General features: G+C 39.3%; 1 protein-coding gene across 2 annotated transcripts; it reads right to left on the bottom strand.

Annotated features, from left to right (window-relative positions):
* Positions 1 to 600: 600 nt before the first annotated feature.
* LOC106924805 (cornifelin homolog B-like) lies at positions 601 to 12,266 on the bottom strand. Of its 2 annotated transcripts, none has more exons than XM_088015944.1 (4): positions 12,056 to 12,266; positions 5,131 to 5,211; positions 1,957 to 2,102; positions 601 to 983 (listed from the first exon to the last, which is right to left on the bottom strand). In XM_088015944.1, exons 2-4 carry the CDS (start codon positions 5,207 to 5,209, stop codon positions 852 to 854), a joined length of 357 nt encoding a protein of 118 aa, XP_087872070.1. In that variant the 5' UTR covers positions 5,210 to 5,211; positions 12,056 to 12,266; the 3' UTR covers positions 601 to 851. The 2 variants fall into 2 exon arrangements, with proteins under 2 accessions (XP_087872070.1, XP_014854169.2); XM_014998683.2 differs by lacking the exon at positions 12,056 to 12,266 and adding an exon at positions 7,894 to 8,042.
* Between the last annotated feature and the right edge of the window lie 3,476 nt (positions 12,267 to 15,742).

Raw genomic sequence — 15,742 nt, forward strand, 5'->3', positions numbered from 1 at the left:
CTTATGCACGTATATTTTTCAACTGAAATAGTTGAAGCAAATTTTGGTTCAATCTCAACACTTTGCTACATTGTAGCAGCATCCAGCGTCTCGGCAGTATCCGCCTGTTCTATCTCGTAAACGTTCATCAGATTGTGGAAACGTTTCCCGTCTGCAGACAGAGTCCCTGAAGCCAATCTTTGACCGAATTTGCTGAATGCTCCGTCTAAACATTACACCGAGGAAATAGTTTCTTTCTTAATCTTCAGGTGTCTTGGTTAAAAGTGAAAGATCTGGATACAAATTGACGGGTATTTGGACCAGTTCCTCACCTTGGAACCCCCCCCCCCAAAAAAAACCATGTTTTTCATTTAAAGTAAAGCGCCGCATTTGTGTTTTGTTAATGTTCAGTGTCAGAATGCAATCCAAAGTTCAATTCCTTTAAATCCACACACACACACACACACACACACACACACACACACACACACCCCCACACACACACACACACACACACACACACACACACACACACACACGTGCGCGCACACACAAACACACACACACGTGCGCGCACACACACACAGAGTTTTGGGAGATTTTGGCGAGAAAGAGAGAAGATTTGCAAAAAGTATTTTATTGAGGAACAAAAGTCAGAAGCGTCAATCCTGTTGTTATAAAACACAGACTGCTAAATACGCCAGTAAGAGGCATTCGCTTTATAATTCCAAAACCTTCGAGAAGTAGCAAAAGAAAATGTTGCTGAGTAGCACTAAACTAACACGTTTTAAACTGCGGTCCACCTGAAGCATCTGCAGGACATTTCAGACAAACTCGACACGCCGCCTCTGAGTCGGCGGCGCGTTATAAGCTCAGCCGATTTGAGCGGTGACCACGTTGTCGCCCGACTGGCTGCTGCCCCTGAGCTTCAGCTCTCGATGCATCTGGCACCACACGCAGGGGTAGCAGCACGCTATTTTTAAGCAGTCGTCACAGGCTGAGCCCTGCAGAGGAGAAACGGGAAGGGAGGAAAAAGCAAAGCATTGTTAAAAAACAAAACAATGTTACTGGAACTGATCTGGGTCTCTGGACGACTTTACGACGATGTGAACAACTTGATGCACACTCTAAAAGATTTTGGGTCATCAAACTCATTCTAACGGCACAAAGACAACCAGAGTGACCAGGAAAATAAGTTTTGAAATCCTGATTTCATTTATTAATGGGTTTATGAAGCCATCCAAAACAACATGAACCTATCAGAGTAGTTATCCTCCTTGTTTCTGACAAGCTTAGGTTGATTTTACTAACTATATTTGGTGACTTAACTTTTAAAATAGGCAGTTATACACGTTTTCAGAGGGGTAAAGAAAACATCTTTAAGCCTGACTGATGAAACTGTCACCTCACCAATTCAACAGAAACATAAACTTTGGAGCTCATTAATCAACTCCGACCCACCGTTACCCTAACCCTACATACCTTCAGTGGAAGATGTGTGTCTCTGCGACAAACGCAGGTATTTTCCTATCTTTAGCTCTAAGTTTGGAGCACCTTGAGTCGCTCTTCCTCCTCACCCACATGTGAAAGAATGAGGATTTGACAAAGCGATGCAGTGACTAGGAAAATTATTATATGAATTAAAACGATCAAACACAAAAATAAAAATGAAGTCAATGAAAAAAAAAAACACCTCCGCAGACAAATAATGCTGCATGGCTGAGGCTGAAAAGACCCATCAGGTTAAATCGGGCCTGTAAAACCAGGGAAACATCTGAATCAAAGCCGTTGTCGAAGAGGAAACATGATGTTTCACCGGTTTCGTGAAACCGGTGAGACGTGACTTGTTGTTTGACTCCGGTTTAAAATCAGGAGAAGTCGCTACAGGCACTGATAAGGCCTGGCAAAACCATCTGAAAGCAACGAGAAGCTGCTCTGAAAGTGAACGCAAGCGTCGAAACAACAAAGTGGCCTTACAGGAATGTTGTGGCGCTCTCTGATGTTGGAGCGGAGTATGCAGGACACGATGCCGCAGAAGTCCAGACAGGGCATGAGGCTGCACCAGCCGTACGTACTGGCAGTCTGGCACTGCAAGCAGGGGAAGCAGCACAACCCGAACAAACCTGCAGGGGAGACGGAGAACGTTTTAATGTCTGATACCCTTATCAGGCTGATTCAGGCCACAGAATGGACTTCATCTTTGAAAAGTTAGAAACTAACATGTGATGAACCAGATGAAACCATTTTGTCTGTTTTTCATTGTCTTCTTCTTTGACTAGGCCACTCCGATACATGATTAGATATAAACCTAAGTTAGTTTTACCCAGAAGAAGCTTTAATTTCATTGTATTTGAGTAAAACAAAAATAACAAAAGCCTTACTAGTTTAATGTAATGTCAAAAATACCAAACAAAACAAATTTAGTTTTAATATAATAAAGTCGCTCCAAGTTGAAGTCATATAATCACATCTGCACTGCATCGACTGTCTTCATTTCTGCTGATATTCTTTCTTAAGAACAGTTGGGAACCATTAAAGGCAAAACGTGTCCAGACCACAGTAATCCCACGGTGCATTTCAAGGATGTTGAAATGTCAATTTCACAACACCTCTACATTTTCTCACAACAGTCTGACGCATCCGCTCCCTTCAAATTCCTTAGAATTTCATGGAAAGCCAAATTATGTCATGAGAACATGCCTACAATTCCCACAGACCACCGGGGGCGCTGTCACGTCACCTGAGAGGAAAACCTCTGACATGCCAGCCGCTGTCAACTCGGACAGGAAGTTTAGAAGTACTAAAGGTGCAGTTTTCTGTCCAGTCACTGAGATTTAAAAAGCTGGACCTGACAATCCCAGTTTTGGCCAATACAGGCTTATTGTTTCTATATCTGACGCTGTCAGAGTTGTCTGAAAGCAGGGAGACTATTGTTAGCCATGCACATCCTGGGGGATCAGCTCTCTCTCTCAAGAGTCGGCCGATCGCCCAAAAATGAAGCAAATCAGGGTCTATCGATGAGCTGGATGATCAAACACTGAACGAGCCTAGAGGCGTGTCGACCTTTTTCTAAAATCTATTAAAATAGTTAGTAAGTTGGAAAAGATTTTGAAATCTTGAAGATCTTATGGTTGACATCTCAGAACAGAGCAGAAATCAGTCAATAAATTCACTTAAATTGTCTGTAGACCCTCCAGTCTTGATTGCATCTGGAATCTGCAGAAGGTCACGCCCTCCATCAGCCCAACTACACGACCAAACCGAGGGATAAAAGCTCCAACGTTTCCTTGTTTCCGACTGCCGATGCGTTCTGCTGGCCAGGTGAATTTACGTAAACAAATGTTAGATGTAATCAGATCAGGAGATCCAAAACTATCCAGTCTAATAAAAGTAAAATAAAGCTCTTTTAGTTTGTTCAGTTTGTTCCTTATCAGGTAAGCCATCCCTGCTGTCACGCATGGTGGCGGCAACGGCATGATGTGGGGTTGGTCTTCTGCAGCAGGAACCTGACCAGTCCACTTATAAAACGAGAGAAGCTTCATATGCAAACCTGAGGCGTTTGTCTTCCAACACCAGAACCACCTGAATCACTTGAAATACATCAAATGCACCCCTTGTTACCTTTGTTCCTTCTGTAAATGTAATGTGACAAATTACAGAAGTACAGAAAGTGTTTACTTCTTGAACAAAAGCGTGACTTTTTGGAAAACATGATAAGTGCGCATCTCAACAGAAGTTTGTCGGAACAGGCCATTTTATCTGATTGCGGTTCGACGTTTCGGCCTGTTTTACCGGAGATATGCTCATCTTTTGAAACCTCTGGGCTCCGACAGCGAGTTGACAGCCATATTTCACAACAGCATTGCTTAGTTCATCATCTCATGCTGCAGATTCTTCCAGAAAAAGAGCAGAAAAAGAGCCGTCTTTCTTTCTCTGGCATATTGTCTGCAAACAAACACAGCGAAGGAGTTTCTGGTTTCCCATGTCGGACCGTGTGTGTTGTTGTTACTTCTGTGATTTGGCATTACGGCGTGAAAACAAAAGCATCACACATAAAGTACAGTCAGCATGAGGTCAACACAAATTTTCTCTGCTGAAACTTTCACAGGTTTGCGTAAGAATGAACCACTAAATTTCCACGCAAGCATGACACGAAAAAGCAGAAAGAGCCGAAGTCGGCAGAGAACTAGACAGAGGAGGGGGCAGCGAACCCGCAGCTCTTCGACGGATCACGGGCGGCTCTTCGATACCAAAATTAACTGAAGGCAGCACCGACAAAAGCTAGCGCTACAAGTCTGCAGTAGTTGTCGGAGAGACTTTAGGTGATAGATGAAAGCTGGATCATTTAAGAATAAAATCTGTTTCCATGGTAGCAGCTTTCCTCAACAGGTCTCTGTATTTCTGTCGGCCGTTGCTGCCGTTTCAGCAGCAATGTGGTATAAAGCTAATCTTGAAATTGTTGTGTGGATCTTTACGGTGATGATGAGCTTCACTTGGCTCTTAATGCTGAACTGGTTCGCCACCGTATTATAGAGGCTGTTGAACTAAATGTGAAATTGTGTGCTGTCTATCGGTGAGTTGTTTCAGCCGCACACTGAGAAGAAAAAGCCTGTTTCAAAAGGTTGACGTTGTTGAAATGACCCTGAATTAAATGCTTTTATGTTGTTTTTATTAGTAAAAAGTCCCCTACACAAATCAATTTACCAATGCAGGTCACGTCAAACCGTGAAGAGGTGGAAAACAGACATTTCTCTGGAAAACAGGGGTGGGCTTTCCAAGGCAACGGGGCAAGTCAGAACATCTCTTTGTCTTAGTGAAAATCAGATGCACCTGGAGTTGGTCCAATAAAATCTTCTGTAGTGAAATTTGAGTGGGAGTGATTTGTCATGCTGTCATGATTCCATAATAAAAACACTTTCATTCACATTAAATCCCACTGAAAAACTGGATTCATATAAAAAGGTCAGAAATGTCTAAAGAATTAAAACAATATTAGTGCAATTTTTTTTTTTTTTTTTTTAAAGGCCACATCTTTTCCAGCAGAGCTCATCAACGTGGAGGCTGCTACCCGTTACGTCTTTGCTCATTAATTGATGCTCCTGATGTTCAAATTTCAGGTAATATTTCAGTAAATTTGTCGCGCTAACTCACAGCCGCTGGTGTCTTTGCAGCAGTCGAACAGGCCGGTGCTCCAGCTCCCAGGGCTGGACGAGGGCGGATGGTAAGCCATGTCTGGAAGAATCAGAGTCAGAAAATAAAATTCATTTAATTTGGAGCTTTGCATCTTATTGCCACCCCACATTCTGCGTTCTGAGACGTTTTAGGCGGATCTGTACACAATCTCTATGTGTGATACTCAGAGAGCTTTACAGACATGGTAAAAGAAGCACAGCACCTGTGAACTGTAGGGTTGTTTGGATGTAAGCCACCAATATTTTTGACTCCATCCTTACATGTTAAGCTCCAACATGGTGGAATCTGTGGAGTGTTTTTTTTTTTTACACTTCATATCGAAACACGTTAAAATCTGCTAAAGAATATATTGGTTTTGGATTGAGTGTGATTGGCTGATACAAAATAGTGAATCACTGCAAATCGTATTTAAAAAAAATGACACCTCCTTTATATAAATATTTTCAAATAAAAGTGACTGAAAAGTGTATCATTCCCCTTTTACTCTGATACTCATAAATAAAACCATCTCCAAAGTCAACAAGGTAGAACATATATCCTGTATATACACTGTATATTTTTTAAAACATTTTAAAACCAGGTCTCTTTTGGGGGTTTTTCCAATCAGCTTATCACCGATTCCAGCAGTTGCGGTTTATGAAAACAATGACAGAGAGACAAGAAAAGTTCAATTTGTAAAGCTTTCTCTCCACTCAACAAATTCAGAGTTTAATGGTGTTTATCTCGTTTTTTGTGTTGCTTCTTCGTGATATAGCTGCACTTCTCGTTTTGATACAAGATTTGGATACTTTTGATTTACAACTCAAGCAAACAACAGATTTTATATCCACACCAATCATTTAAACATTGATTAAAAGTTGATCTTTTTAGCATTTCCACTTGTTAGCATTTCCAGCTGATCAGATTTCATCTCATTTCTAGCGAGCCAAGCTTTCAATGCCTCAGTCAGACCCACGTAGAGTGAAAGTGAAGAGCAAACAAAACACAACGACAAATAACGGCAGTAAAAACTACATTAAGAGTCCAAAGTCTTAGTGTCAGGAGCTTAATATGAGAGGCATGAACAAGCATGACTATAATGGAGTGGTGTAATGTAGACAGGCCGGTTGCATTTCCTGCCAAACTTCATTATGAAGGTTAAATATTTAATGGGGTGTTTCCTGAAGAGGCTGAAATAACGTAGAAACACCAGTTTAGGAGAATTAAAATCAACTAAGTGCAGTTTACTTATAAATCACCGATTCACAACGACTATTAACGCACAGGAATCCGGTTTATATAAGGAAAACCTAAAGCTGCTCGGCTGGATCTGCCGCCATATCTGTGTTAAAACAGGAGATTCACATCATAGTTTGGCAGCAGATAAACCTACAGCAGCTGTTTGATTTCATGACGTTGATGGGGACCAGAATATTTTGAGGGAAATGGCGAAGTGCACAGTGCCAAAATGGACCTAAATGAACGTTGCATTTTCAGATGGTGCCTCGAGCTGAATGATGACTTTATAATAGCTTCAGTTTAAAAAGTTGAAAAATTTTGGTAACACTTAATTTGAAGGGGTGTGCATATGACAGGACACTGCCATAAATATGACCTGTCATGAACATGAAGAAGTCTTTATGAATGACTATGACAGTTGTCATGAAGTGTCATTCGGTAAATAATGACACTTTTAATGCAAAGTTGCTCTAAAAGTTGCATTGAAAGTCCATTAAAAATGCCAACTTTGCATGATTTTGCAACTTTAATGCAAAGTTGGCATTTTTAATGGACTTTCAATGCAACTTTTAAAGCAACTTTGCATTAAAAGTGCCATTATTCACTGAATGACACTTCGGTAAATAAGTGTCCGAAGTGTCACTTATTTACATGAGAACAGTCTTAGGCATTCATAAAGACTCCTTCATGGCCATGACAGGTGTTACGTCATGATTATGACAGTGTCATGTCCTACGCACCCCGCCAATTAAAGTGTTATCAAAGTGTTAATAAGTAAAAGTCACAGCTGTCCTGATCATAAATTTGAATGGTCAAAAATAGATCGATTAAAAGGAATACAGGAGGAGCTAAAGGCAAATAAAAACACGGAAGGAGTAAATGAAGCAAGTGTGTCGCTGGTAATATAAACCAATATTCACTCAATTCACTTTGAAGAAAATCACCGACCCAGTGGTTCCTCTCATCCTTTCACCGAAGCTAAACTGGGCTGGTTATACTCATTTCTCTTATTCGATATGAATCCCTTTGCTTTTTTTTTTTTTGCTTTTTTTTTTTTTAAGTCTGCGCGCAAATATAAACATTTTCACTGGAGGTCGATTTTATCTACAATCAACTTTTCCGGGGTTTTATTTTTAGAATCATTTAGATTCAAAAGCAACGACTAGTTAACATCCATCATTAGCTTAATTGACTAAAACAGGTGGATTAGTTAAGACTTACTACTAGTCAAAATAGTTATAATAAACAAAGTATTTACATATGATCTGTAAATTTTGTCATTAATGTGAAAAAAAAGGAGCCATAGATAATATTTTGGCGAAGACTATAATATTTAAGTTGATGTTTAATGTTTTTGTGCGACGTTAATGTGTCGTGTCGCATAAAAACCTCGCTGAAAATGAAGCATCTTGTTCCGTGAATCCGGTAAAACGAACACATTCAGCGGTAAAAACGAGCTGCTATGAAAGTTTTGACCAGGTGTTCCGGATCATTTTGTCTTACCTTTTTAGCGTGAGTTGATAAAAAAAAAACGACGAAGTGAAACAGCTGTAAGAATATGGAGCAATGATACGGACCTGCCTTCTTGCAGAGACAATCCCTTTGTGACCAAAGCTTTTATGGCTGCCTCGTTATGACCCAACCCCAAAACACACCTCACTATAAGCACTCTTTACAGTTTTATGCCCCTCTTGTCTCCCACCGAACACACAAAGTTCATAAATTGTTTGAAACAATAAACAAAAGCTCTCATTTAGAAAAAAAAATCTTAGAAAATGGTAGAGTGGAGATTTAAGTTCGTTTTGATGGTCTGTTCATGGTCAAAATACATAAAATCATCGAGATGAGCAAAAAGACATTTTATTGATTTATTTCCCCTCGAAGCCCAAACATGCTCTTTATTCCTGTAGGGGGCGCTGCTTCTTCTCTGGAAATTAGATTTCCAGATCGGTTTTCCATGGACCTGCTGGTACTGCTGGTGAGGGACAGTGGCGGAGCCAGACTTTTAAAGTTGGGGGGGCCAAGGGGGGGCCAGGACTACTTCTGGGGGGGCAAAAGGCAAAATTTATGTGCGCACATCTCTCTCTCTCTTTATTTATATATATATATATATATATATATATATATATATATATATATATATATATATATATATATATATATATATATATATATATACACTTTACACAAAGAGTTCATCACAGAGGCAACTAAAATCAATCAATAAAAAAAAAAAGAATCCTTTCTGAATATCATCTCATGGACACTGAACTAAATGCGTCTTTCAGACCGAGAGCTGACAGCGTGTTGAAGAGTGATGGTCAGGACACCTTGGTTAGGAATCTCATTGCAAACCTCTAGTTGAAATGGCGCCTTTAACTCCAGTCTCCAGTACAGAACAGAGAAAACTAAAGACAATGCAACGTTGTTTTAATCCATTTATAGTCTAAACAGAGGAGACAGCAGTTTATTTTGAGGAACTAAATAAAGGTGCAAAAGTTAATTAGATCCATGCGCAGTGCGCTGCACAACCAATGCGGACGCGGCTCCGCCGCTCCGAAGAATTAAACTTAACTCGCCCTGCAGTTTTAACAAATGGAGTTGAAGATGTTACCCTCCCGCACCCAGAAGGAGAGCGATGCTCAGAAGGAGCGCGGCAGACGTAACATCTGTCCGTTTTGGAGAAGCGAAACCATGCAAAAAATAAAAATAAAAAATCCTGGTAAAAACGCCCGAACCCTGCACATGGTTAAAAGGGGGGAAAAAAAGGGAAAAAAAAAAATCTCGCAGAGTTTGGTTCATACAGATCTGTCGATGAACCAGCGCAGATTTTTCTGCAGATGCAACCAGGAAGAATTTGTGAAGCTGAGCGTTCAGACCGCAGCGGGTGAATTAATGGTAATTTAAGTGGAGTCGCTTAATTTCATTTGTTATAAGTTATTGGAGCCACAGTCAGTGGTTTGTGTCACTACGGAGAAAAAGTTAGATGCATTTATCTGCTTTATGTGTTATGGGAAATATACAAAATATAGTTACACTGTTTACGTTAATGGTGTTTTAAAAACAAAACCAGTAAAAACTTAACTGAGTTAATATGTCAGATTCCCTCCTTACCCTCGTCTTAATTAGAACAGAGAGCAGTCCGCTGGTTCTGTCCAGACTGTGATCAAGCGCAGCTGACGCTTGGTGCGCAGGCAGTTTCAACTTTACACGCAGAGAACAGAGAACATCGCGGAGCTCATTATTAATCATACTAAGAACAATATCTGTCAGGGAATCACCTCTGATCTGGACGCTTTAACGGACCAGAGGCTTTGGAGCGACCAGCAGCTGATCCGCTTCTGCGGGGTTTTTCTCCCGCAGGCCGAAGGAAGTGATCAGGAAACGATCAGAGTTCTGCCGTCTTATAATCACGTCATTTCTTGAAATGTTACCTGATTTCAAAAACGTTCTCACAGAGAAATACTAAATGTTTCGTTTGATGACTACAAATTGGAAATAAAATTATTTTTTTCTTTGACGGATAACGAAAAATCTCTATCGCCACCTCTGCTCCAAACTACGAACATTGTCGGCCTCTCTTCGTATTTTTTATTTTTTTTTTATGGAGGATCAGTAAATAACTTCTTGGTGTTTTACAACCACCAGGTTTGAAGGGCTTTAGCCTTTGAGTTGCACCACAGCGCAGCACATTTGAAACATCCAGGAGATCAATATCAGCTCGTTATTATGAGTAAAAGTATAAAAGAGGCTGGTATCACGCCTGATGTAAATCTATTTATTTCATCACATGGACTTATATAAAGTTTTATACATTTTCTTTTCATATATTTATTATTGTTTTTCTTCTTTAGATATTAGGTTGGCTTAGAATGATTCCAAATAATGTACAGGAATGACCTGGTGCTGTTACATGTCAATCATCAGGGGGGGCCACTGGGGGGGCCAATCAGATGACAGGGGGGGCACTGGCCCCCCCGGCCCCCCCTCTAGCTCCGCCTCTGGTGAGGGATACGATTACGATGTAAAATCTGGACAGGTCGCCTGTCCGTCACACACACACACACACACAACCCCCCCCCCACACACACACACACACACACACACACCCACACACACACACACACACACCCCCACACACACACACACATTATGGTGATTTATCGTATTCGATTGAGCTAACATATCTTTGGACTGTGGGAGGAAGCCAGAGGAAACCACTAGGTCTATGCAGAAAAACACCAGGCTGTTGCTCTTTCTTGCTGCAAGGCAATCAGGAGCACCACTGTGCACCCAAGACATATTTTTCAAAACACACATACACACACACGTGTTTATTTATCAACATGAAACATTCATAGTGTTGATATTTCACATGATATTATATTACACACCTCTAAGCAATTTTTCAAAGTAGTTTTAATTGCTACCTTAAATATTCCTACAAAGTTTTGACTCAATTTAGCCATAAATTTGTCGTTTTTGTTTAGACTATTTTCACTTTCAAATCATTATTTTTAGCTGTGGAAGCAGCAAAACCAAGATATCAACAGAAACAAATGCAAAAAAAAAAAAAAAAAAAAAAAACCTCAATAATTTTGTTAGCAGTGGAAGAATCACAACCACAATGAAAGTTGTTTTTATTCCACCTTTTACTTTGATGCTCCTCTGCAGATCTGTGCTTTTTCCCCCCCCTGAAATGAAAAATTATGAGCTGTATTTTATCTCGTGATCTCATTTAGCTTAGCCGATGAGACACATCAACAAAATTATTCTCAGTCCTGCCAAATAAACATCTCATATTAAATATGAGATCACTTGGGGGCAGCATTTCATACCTACCTGTTGAAGCAAATAGCATATGAGGATGTGCTCTAAAATTTTATTTCTTTCTTGTTACAAGTGTTACAGTAAAAAAAAAAAGCTTTAAGTGTTTTTATGTTATGCTTTTTTTTTCTCGTGAAATTTTGAAAGATGACAAACATGTTTATGTGATTTTAGTAAATCGTCTTAAGGACTTACAGCAACACATGAACCCAGAACGTGGTTATTTCTGTTTTCTTTGTTCATGTTTCAATGAATGTTTTTTGCTTAATTTCATTTCTGCTTTATTTAAATCAGAACTTGTTTTGATGTGTGCCTTGGATATTTTTCCAAACATACATCTTTTCAAGTCAACACAAATTTGCAGAGCACCATTCGTCCTGCTCTACAGGAAAAAATATATAAAGCACAAATAAAGAATCACATAAAAGCATTAACATATGGCATAAAAACAAAGAAATTGCAATATTTGCTTAAGTTTAATCAAATAAAAAGCAAAAGTATGACAGAAGAGATAAAACAGGATTTGGATTTTTTTTGGGTAACTTAGAGTTAAAAGTATTTTTTTCAGTCCTGATAGCTTCTGCTTTTTCTTTAGAAACCGTTTTTTTTTTTTGGCCCTACAAAACAAACGGTGAAAAAGCTGGAGTAACATTTCACAGGAAAATATGCAAAAAAAGTAAATCTGCAAAACCTGAACCTCAAATAGGTGGGGATCCACTGTCGTCCACCTCCTTCATTATTTTATCTACTTTGTACAATAGACCTGGAAGCAAACCTGACCTTAAGATGACTTAAGATGAAAGATCGTCTTAAGACTTCTAGACATGAAAAGCCTCACCTTAACCAGCAGACTTTATGTCACTGTAGTGAAATCACTGAATCTGTCTCCTCTGGCACTGAATCCTTTCTGCAGAAGATCATGTTTCTGGTTCGTATGGAAAGCTGAAAATTTAAACTGGGCTTGAAGACGTCGATTCAGGAGCCGGATCAGCCACTGTGATGTGAAACTGGCTTCAAATAGTGGGCAGTGATGATGTTCCGGCAGTTTCCTGGGTGATTCTTTAACATTTTAACTTATTTTTGCTTTATCTCATTCATCCTGAGGTCCTGTTCAGCCACATTGGGCAAACAGGATGGAATAATACAGCAACTAGAAGAGGAAGTATAGTGAAGAAAGATTAGGGTCATCAGATCAAAAGGAGGAAGAGAAACAGTGTGATGTGAAGCTGCGGAAGGGCAGGGGTCAGAAGACAAAGCATGGTGGACGGGTGAGCTGTTGGCTGTTGGGTAATTAGAGGTGTGGCTCTAAACATCTGAACTTCCACACAAATCAGGACAGCGCAGGAAAACCAGTCAGTAATAAGCTAAATTGCACCAAACATGGTGGAATATCCAAACAGGATCATCCTGCAAGACTCTTACAGGTTGTAGATTGTTTGTCGAGCTTGTTAAGAGACGTTTATCCAGATATAGGTGTGCATATTTGATGCAGCAAAGTAATTCCCAATTAAAACACATTCAGGGCAAGTGATGTAAAACACATTCATCAAGTTGTTAGAGAAACCATTTTGTGGCTTTTACTCAATTAGATGCACAAATATGGGGGAATTTTTCTGCTATAATTCGAGAGAGCAACTTTTCAGTCTGAAAGCAGGATTTCATGTCTTTTGTTCTCAACACTCTGAATACTTGTGCTTACATTTTCATTTTAGAAGCAGGATTTTCCTCTCAAAACTTACAAAGCTTGTATTCCAAACTTCTGCTCTCTTTCATTGTTTTCTTTCTCAAACCTTTCTCCTTGCGCTCAAAACTGGTTTCTGCTCGGATCAAATTCCCGACTGCAAACCTCTCTGCTGCCAAAGTACCGTCGCCTGGCAACCTCTCAGCCAATAGAACGCAAGTGGATACACTGGGTTTGTTTCCTTCTGGTGGGTGTGCCTGTGACTCTAGATAGAGAGATATCTGTCTCTCCTATATCAATATAATTTAGATAGAGTTTAAGAGAAACCCATTAAACTGATAAAAATCAACAGCATCCTTTTAAAAGATATCATAAAAGACAGATTCTACTAAAATAAAGTTTGTCTACACCTGAGTGAAGTTATTCCCTCCCTTCTCCCCAGCTTCTTCAAATCAGACAAAATTGGTGTGAATCCAGTAAATCAAACACTGGATTCCCACTGCTTTGGTTTTGAAGATATTAATGAAAGTTTAAAGGTCAAAAGGTTAAACAGCCCCCTGAACTTTTATAAAAAAACTTTCTGCTAGTTTGTGCTAGTTTGTGCACTGCTTTGAAGTAGTGAACATAAGTGTTGATGATGGCTGTTGATCATGAAATAGAGCTTAAAAATCCTGATTAGATGGCCTGCACGTTTTGCTCTAGTTGTACTTTTTGTATGTCAAAAGTACAGTTTGGCTAATAGCGCCCTCTGGTGATAGGAGACTAAAATACAGGTCAGCGAGTTTGTTTTGGGAGGTGATGTACCAGTTCATTCTAAATAAGACCTACTTCAAAGTAAATTTCATCCATTTTAAAATTAAATTACTCCTGTTCATAGGTCAACACCTAAGCATTTTCCACTGAAATTCACAGTTCCAATATGAACGGATTTTCCCTGATTTTTGATTACCTGTTTTGAAAGAATGGCGTGATTCTTTAAAGTGTAACTAACCCTCTGTAAGCTAAACCAGAGAGTGAGGGGGATGAGCAGAGGGATGAACACACTTCCTGGATCAGTGAAGCGTCAACTTTCACATAGTTTCTCTTCCAGATGTTAGTTTCACTTGTCAGGAAAGAGAAAGTTAACGTGGAACTTTTATGAAGACGTTGACGTTCTTTTTGTTTATAACCGAAGGCAACGTAATCTGATGAGAAGTTTTTGCTTTAGATCAAATCGCATGAAAGAAAAAAAAAAGTATTATTGTTTTAGCGCCTGCAATAATTAGTCAGATTACTGGAAAATTGTCCAACTCAGACTGAAACATGAACAACAGCGACAGAACTCATGATTTATTTATTTTTCTTCCTAAATCCAAAAGCCTTTTTTTTTTTTCCTTGATTTTTTTTTTTTTTGACATTGCAGAATTATGTTTGAGCTCAGGGGCGTTTTATGGGGGAAGAAAGTAAAAGAATTCACATCTTGCTTTGATTACTGCTGAAACTCTCCTCCTCGTTTCTCCAGTAAAATATTAAACGAGAAATAGAAACCTAAATAAACCACCCCAAGGGTTAAGAACGACGTCACGGCAGAAATATGTCTCATTATCAAAGGCTGAAACATTGAATTTCCAGTAACACTTAAAAGAGTCACACAGCAACGCCCAGGTGTCAACACTTGTTTGGAGCACAAGAGTCCAGATAAAATATGAAAGCGAGGTCAACCCTTAATCATTTACCGACTTTGTTCCTTCGTTTTACAAGCATATGAGACAAAGTTAATGTTTTCAAGGTCTCAAGTAAAACACGTCACTACTTATAGTCTTACAGCTGCATTTCAGTTATAAACCTATAAAGAAACAAGCCTCAGCTCCATGTGTTTCTGTCAGGACGAACGTGGGTGCGCTCCCTCCTTTTTGTGTCTGTTTTACAAACCCATAAAGAAACATCCAGAGTTGCTCACCAACAGTTCTTAAATGTTTAACAGTAAAATCTTCCCTGCCGTGTCTCTGCGGTCTGTTCTCTGTGTTTGCTTAAGTTTCCACCGTCTCACATCTGTCCACGGTGGAACCTCTTCTTCGTAGCTAAGGTTATTTACTCACTACGCCACAAAAAGAAACAGCTAACAGACTTTGTGAAAGAAGACAGAAATGAAAGTAGTAGAGCTAAAAGTGGATCTTCGCTTCCTTTTTTTCCCCAATTACTGGCAAGCACTAGCGTTGTAGAAACGTTAGCAGCTTAATACAGCGTGGTTGTCCAGGGTGACATTAGAAAGGGGCGCAAATGAGCACAGTACAGAAAATGTGTTTTCTGTGTATGATGTATTTTAAATGTGGAAAATCTAATTTCCAAAACCACAAATGTCCAATTAAACGCAACAGGTGGTTTGGTTCTTGCACGTACTTCCGACTTGATTGTTTGGAAAAACACACATACTTTATTTCGTGCAAAAATATAGACAAAATAAAAATCTCTCACAACTTATTTGAAAACGAAAATTAGCTTAATCTGATGTTTCAAGTTCATAAAAGTGTGCGCAAGAACCAAGCCACCTGTTGTCACCCACAGCCTTCATTGGAAATTTTTGTTTTTGGAACTTAGATGACCGCAAAAAAAAAAAAATAATAATAATTTTACAAAAACATCCTGTCATCACACCGGATATTTGCCAAACAAAAGGACCCCCCATCACACACCAAGTGGGTTCTTAATTACTTGAATTAATGGGAGGGTCAAAAAGTTATCAAAGTAATCTAAACAATTTCAAATACAAAAATGAATTACAGATTTTGGTTCTAAACTAACTTAAGTATTTCCTAATTGCCCAAAGAAAAACTAAACTGATAGAACTCAAGACTTACAAAAATT

This window comes from Poecilia mexicana, unplaced genomic scaffold, assembly GCF_051168715.1.
Source record: "Poecilia mexicana isolate PSO_F unplaced genomic scaffold, ASM5116871v1 scaffold_18, whole genome shotgun sequence".
NCBI lineage: Eukaryota > Metazoa > Chordata > Actinopteri > Cyprinodontiformes > Poeciliidae > Poecilia > Poecilia mexicana.